The sequence below is a fragment of the Camellia sinensis genome, chromosome 3, assembly GCF_055761805.1.
Source record: "Camellia sinensis isolate YWXY chromosome 3, ASM5576180v1, whole genome shotgun sequence".
Classification (NCBI taxonomy): Eukaryota; Viridiplantae; Streptophyta; class Magnoliopsida; order Ericales; family Theaceae; genus Camellia; species Camellia sinensis.
In genome coordinates this window covers 104325255-104332146 of record NC_138963.1, presented here as the reverse complement: position 1 = coordinate 104332146, position 6892 = coordinate 104325255, and the positions used below count along the sequence as shown (strand labels likewise).

At 31.6% G+C, this 6892-nt stretch overlaps 1 protein-coding gene across 1 annotated transcript; it reads right to left on the bottom strand.

The window, feature by feature from the left end:
* Positions 1 to 2088: 2088 nt before the first annotated feature.
* LOC114279780 (Adenine nucleotide alpha hydrolases-like superfamily protein) lies at positions 2089 to 4563 on the bottom strand. The gene is made up of 5 exons (XM_028222056.2): positions 4398 to 4563; positions 3835 to 3932; positions 3452 to 3573; positions 3030 to 3215; positions 2089 to 2410 (listed from the first exon to the last, which is right to left on the bottom strand). The coding sequence occupies exons 1-5, from the start codon at positions 4561 to 4563 to the stop codon at positions 2089 to 2091; spliced, it is 894 nt and encodes a 297-aa protein (XP_028077857.2).
* Between the last annotated feature and the right edge of the window lie 2329 nt (positions 4564 to 6892).

Below are 6892 nucleotides of genomic sequence, written 5' to 3'. Positions count from 1 at the left end.
TGTAGTTCACGTGTACCATTGGGCGCGTCTTATGCTGGTTAGGTTTTGCCAAAATTGTTGTAGATTGCTGACTATCACATGGGTTTGTCTTAGAAGGAAATTCAAACAACCAATTTTTTGGGGTTGTATTTAGGCCTATTTTGACAAGTTGGTTAAATATATGAGGTACAAGATGCTTATTGGCTCCATGTTTTCATTTGTGGTGGAGATTGGGAGTATGTGAGGGTGGTTATCATATTTTGATTGGTCTTGGTGGATGTTGTAGCTTCTTTTATCTTGTTTTAGTATGTGTATCTTTAGGTGCTTTTTAGTTTTATGTGGTTTCATTATTTGTTTACTTGCCCATACATCTTCCCTAAGTTCCTATCTATTATCCTTTGATGGTAGGGGCAACTTGGGGATAGAAAAGATATATGGGCAAATGTGTTGGTGTATCGTTACTGTTTTGGTAAGAATCCATTTTGTTACCGTTGCTTATGTATTGCTCCTAGTTTCTTTGTCTTCATCACAGATGGCATAAGTAACTAGTGGCAAAAATATATTAGGAACACTTTATGATTGTATTTTGGTTTTGTACATCTCCCCCTATCTTAGGGATGGTGCTGTAGAATATTGTTTGGATCATAGGAATAGCCTAGGGTATACCCCTTGTAAACATGTATATTTCATTATTATATTTTATGACTTACCTACACAAAAAAAAAAAAAAAAAAATGCTTCAAAGGTATAGAAGGATCTATTGAAGTTTAGATCAAACAATTTTGAGTATATGCAATTGTTATCAACTAGTTTGGTAGTAAATGTTAATTTAGGTTCATCAACATCACTCTACATGATTCATGGATGGGGAATATGCCTTTGAAATAGGTCTTTCCAAGCTCTTTTATTTATTTATTTATTTGTTTTTATTTTCTTATCCAGAAAGAACGGTTTGGTTTGTGGGGTTTGGGGTTTCGACAATTTTAGTTAGTATATATGTGTAGAATTTAATGTTTTTAAGAAAAAATTTTTGTTTGGAAGGAAGACTTGCACAAGAGAATGATTGAAACGCTCAAGCATGTATCATTATAATCAAAAGATGGAGTTGAATAAAGGTGGATTGTTCTAAGTGAAATCTTTTTATTAGAAATATGAGCAGGTAATTAATAATTCAAAATGTAATGGTGCTGAGTGGTCTCTAGTTCGGAAGAGCTAACGTCCAATTCTGATTGAAATTTATGTTGGAAAGCTATCCAAAGTAAGATTGTTGCAAATGACATTCTTGCTGAAAACAACATACTATCGTGTAATATTTTGTGCCCTTTTTGTCAAGAGGTCGAGGAATCTATTCTACATGTTTTGTTTCATTGTATCATTGCATGTAGGGTATGGATTAATTGCTTATAATGGTGGATAGTCTAATGGGTAGGGACACATCCTTTTTACAGTTATTGTTGTGGTGGCTTGGAAACTCTTACAAAGATCTTAAGAGAGTTATTTGGGAAACTATTCCCTTTTTCGTGCTATGTTCAGCTTTTCATAATACTACAGCTAGGAAAGATAAGTTGGTATTTGATTAAATCAATGGTGGCTTCTTTGGTTAAATATATATATATATATATGACTTAATTATTACATATTTGATTAATGAAGTCCTGAGAAAGTTGAAAATTGGCAAATTAAAGAAGGAGGTGGGGTGATGAATGGTTTGTAACATGCATGATTTTTGTTGATTAAAGTTAGGTGAGTTTTGATTCATTGTGATGGAATTAGCACAACCTTTGTTTTATATCTAGAACTACATATGTGACATTTGAGTTGAGTGGTCCAAGAGGTTTTTGCTAAGAACCAGGTTGTCCACAAGGGTTTAAGTTGAGCTATTGATAGCATTATTGCGTGTACTTTGATTGTTTTTGTATCCATTCAGTAGGGTGAATTATGTTGTCTCACGGATATTGAATTTTTTGTGTTGGTTTATTTTTCTCAACCTAGTGATATTGTAATTGTTTATTCTATTTGTATCTTTTTGTTTTGCTTTTAAAGCTTGTTTGTGCCACTTTTTGTAGTGTTCTTTTCTTCCCTCCTTTTTCTCATAATGTTCTATTACCATTATAATACATCTTTTAGCGAAGAAAAAAGAATACTCACATTGTTTTGTGGCAAGCATAATGTTCTTCTACTTTCCTTATCCGTTGGTGACAATTCATCGGAAGAGTCTAAATCTGAAAACTTAGACCCCGAGCTTAATGGATCAAAGTTTCTGCTCTCCATACTCTTGCTCCATGGAGGCCGTTGAGATAGTTCAGATCCAAGATTATCATAAAATGCAAAGAATGTGCTATCAGTGCTTAGCCTTCCAGAACTTACATAAGAGATGTCAGTTTCTGGAATTGTGAACTCATCGTGCAATTTGGTGTTTGTTGCTCTACCTCTGTAGAAATTCCAACATAATGAACATCAATAGTCCTCATGACACATGGAAGCATATTTGATAACAAAATTGTTCCAAAAATTGGAAAATATATTTGTAAATTGTTATAGAATTTATAGCACAATCAACACTAATAGTCATCAAAAATTTAAAAGCATAATATAAATTATTCATGAATTCTGTAAATTGTAAACATGTAGCCATATTGGTGTTCTCAGGTGCAAAGTTTTAAAACGAAGCATGTCATATGTTAACAAATCTATGTTGTAGTATAAGATTAGCATAGCAATTAGTTGTTCATGATAATATTAAAATTTTGTGATTTGTGTTGCATGGAAAATGTTACCATATGGGTGGACAGGGCTGATAGGCATCCTTCATTTTAATGAGCAAAAGATATATTTTATATGGACAAATTATTGTAGACTTGTAGCATTAACTTAGATGGAAGCAATTTAAGTTGCGTTAGTGGATGTTGAATTACTAAATAAATGAAGGTGAAAATTTGAAGAAAATTACAATTAATTAAATCATTAGAAGTACTAGTCCCTATGGATGTAAAAGGAAATTCAACTATAGGCCTCACTTTTTCTTTGAATGTATAGTTTGATAAACTTACACGAAATCTGTTTCATCATTAGAATTACGGTTGGGTACAGATCTTGACCTATCTGTAGTTGAAAGGCATGGGAGTGGATGTGAAGCAACACGCATGGAAGCAATCTTTCCTTTTGAGATGACATAGACACTACAGAAATATGGTGCCCCTTTCAATACAATGCTTGGAATATCAGTCTTGAACAATCTATGGAAAAATGATATAATTTAGCTAGCTGCATCAAGTGTCTATTTACAAGTACATGTAACGTTATAGAGATTTTTGGATCAGACCATTTATCATAATGGAAAATTTTGGCACGGTAGCAGTAGATTTCATTTTAAGGACTTTGATTTTATATGTGTGTGTGTGTGGGTAATATATATATATATATATATATATATATATATATATATATATATATATATATATATAAGAGTTACCTGGAAATGCCATTTCTTGATGGAGCACCAAGAACCAAAGTATCAACTCTATTAAAGGAAATATAATCGATTAGTGCTTTAGTTATATCTTGTTCATCGAGTGTCACAGCTTCCCACAGTACCTGACTCAAAATGCCAAGAAGAAAAGATATATCTAACCCAATAAAACAAATAAGAAGAAGAAGAAGAAGAAGAAATTAAATCTCAAGCTCAACTATAACTTCTTTTTTGTTTTTTTTTTAATTTTGAATTTTGAATTTTTAGCACAATGTATGCTTAAATATATGATTAGTTTGATCTTTTAATATAAATATTTGTCCATTTTCTTAGAAAGAAAGAAAGACAGAAATTGGAGGAAGGATTGAACAAGAACATGAGCTTACTTCTCTTCGTGAGCAAAAGCAACGGAAAGAAAGAAACAAGTCTGAGGCAAGGTCATTAGGTTCATTTCTAGTTGCTCCATCGTTGTTACCCACACCCACTGCACTCAAAAGAGAGATTTAGTTAAAACATGTCAAAATGTACAAAAGTATTGTTAATACAATTGAGGTCAAATTTATAACTATGAATCTTTTGGGTAAGGCATAAATCAAATTTATAACTATGAATCAAAAGATCTTGATCCATTTCTAGGACAAGGCATCGACATAACATTATTATTTGAATTCAAGAATCTTAATGAGCTTTATTTAGTCACCATGCCTTTTATTCCATTGTGTATGAAATGGAGATTATTGGTGTTTCATAATGTGTTTACTTTTATATCAATTGTTTCTTGACCTATGTATGTGTATGTACACATATTAGTTATTGTCGATATCATCCATGTAAATTAAAAATTGCCATACAAAATCCATTACCATGAACTCATTTTCCTCCATACATTTGTAATTTTTATTGCACTATGATGGGAACAAATATAATATAGAGAGATTGCGAGACTTACAAGGGGTGGCAATGGGTAATTGTGGTTGATCAACATGGATCAATCTCACAGTTTGGCCTTTGGCGAGAACATGATCAAGAGCCCATTTCAAAGCATTTTGGCTCCTTTTATCCTTATCTATTGCAACTGCTACCAACTTTTCTTCATTGCCCCTCGGATTCCACATTCCCTACCTTTTTTTTTCTTTCTCTCTCTACTTCTCACTTTCTCTTTGAAAATTTCAAAAAAAAAAAAAAACTCTTAACAAGATAGATTTAGATATTATTAAAAACGTAAAAAATCCTAAAGAATGAAAACATAAAAATACATTTTCAAACCCATGACACTCTTTATCGCTCTCTCCCTCTCCCTATCTCTCTTCCTATAGAGATAAAAATGCTCTCTCATGGCCGTTGAAGAACGCAATCACAAATAGGAGCTTCGGTTTTGAGCTGACCATAGTTGGCTTGCGATCTTGACGTTAAATACTTATGGCTACCAAAATTTAATTTACAGTTAAGATTGTCTTGTTTTAGAAGCAAATCTAACCCTTCCAAGTCAGCCTTTGGATATTTGAATGAATGTAAAAACTTCTATTTATGACTAATGCAATACAAGCTAATAAATCTTACAAAATTTTCTTATTTACTAATGTAATAACACCCATCATATCATTGACGTCATTTATTAATTTCCAATGTCTCATTATTGCTTCAATTCAATTTGTAGATTTAGTAAATAACATCCATCATATCATGGGGATGCTACTGTGCCTGTTATGACTCTTTATGGAGGTTGATCCAAGCCAGCTTTGATGATCGGAACCGTTCATATTGTATGGTTTGTTGAGGAGAATATTCATATAAAAAATTAAGTTAATCGGACATTTGTAACCATATGATCACACAACTAGAAAAAGTATTTTTTGTGACCACCACAAGTCGTCGCAAATAATAAAAATATAGTCACAAAAGACCTTTTGCGATGGCCCATGCGACCGCAAAAGAGGGACACAAATGTAGGGGTAGCAAATACTTTTTGCGACGGTAAAGCAAAGGTCACAAGTTATTTGTGACTGCCAAAAATACTTTTTACGATAGCTATTTTGTGGTGGCAAAATAAATAAATAAATAAATAAAAATAGCGACCATTTTTTTTATTGTCGCAAATAAATATTTATTATAAAAATCATATATACGATTGCTACAACAAAAAAAATCAATTGCAAGCATCTAACAATTTTTTTTTAATGAAAGATAACAAATTAACAAATTAATTAAATTTATAATAGAAATATTAACCTATATTCACACACACACACACACACACATATGTATGCAAATAAAATATAAACTTTCATACATGCAAAACAAATATTCATCAATCATCCTTAAAATACATCGTACTAAAAGATTCAAGTCTTAAAAAAAAATAATAATAAATAAATAAATAAATAAATAAATAAATAAATAAATTCTTGGTTTGGGTCCCAACATCACCCGCTCGATCATATCAACTACTACTTCTACAAAACCTACAAAAACATATATCAAACTAGAATTGAAAATTTAATGCACTTTAATGTGTTAGTTTAACTTGAAATAATCAAATAAAACTATTTCAAAAGAAATTGTCAAAAGAAAAAAAAAGAGGTCATTCTCTAAATTCTTTTGGTTGGAGTAAATTACAAAAATATAAATGCCAATTCATAATTTGCACAAATAAATAGACAAGAAAATGGTCACCCAATCCAATCAGATTAATGAATAAACTAAAAAAATTGAAAAATGAACATAATTAACGTAATCTCTATCCTAGTATATGTTAATACTGGAAGGAAGCAACGAGGAGAAATTTGACTTCACTATTTAGAAGTTCATTATCACTAACTATCTAGTGACATTGAGTTACTGACTTCACTATGTAATTCAAGAATTAGCAATCAAGAATTTGGAAAATAAATTCAGTCAATCAATAACAAAGGATTACAAAAGTGATTTGCATCACACTCCAAATAGATGAGCACACTTGCCTTCTCAAATCAAGTAGCCCATTGGTAGATTGAATTGCTAGATTATCCAATCTGAAAGTTTTGCCTCCAAACACATTTCGGCCTAGAGAATTTATATAGTTGAACATCTCTTGCATGTCTGTGATATTTATTACTATGTGATGCATTTGATCTACAGTCATAAACTTCCAAAAACATTTATACAAATATGATCAATTTGTAAATTTCTACATTGGATAACATTAAGAAACAAAGGAAAATTACTTTTATGATGAACCATCTATACATCAAGCAAATTTTCCCAGTTCTAATGCAGAAAAGATACTCTCTCTCTCTCTCTCTCTCTCTCTCTCTCTCTCTCTCACATACACACACACACACACCCCGCTAGAAATTGATGAAAAGCCACACTGTTGGCACCAAAACTTATAATTCTCTATCAACAGAGGCATAAACACGTACAGAAGAGAACCAAGAATAAAGAAAGTAAAGTTAGTGGCCTAAG

What these genes read in the sequence shown, in the direction of transcription:
- LOC114279780 (XM_028222056.2), bottom strand. Translation starts at nt 4,563, where the DNA reads ATGTGGAATCCGAGGGGCAATGAAGAAAAGTTGGTAGCAGTTGCAATA. An exon ending in GCTTTTGCTCACGAAGAGAA is followed by an intron (nt 3,574 to 3,834) that starts GTAAGCTCATGT and finishes ATTTTGAGTCAG; the next exon opens with GTACTGTGGGAAGCTGTGAC. An exon ending in AATGATGAAACAGATTTCGT is followed by an intron (nt 2,411 to 3,029) that starts GTAAGTTTATCA and finishes GAATTTCTACAG; the next exon opens with AGGTAGAGCAACAAACACCA.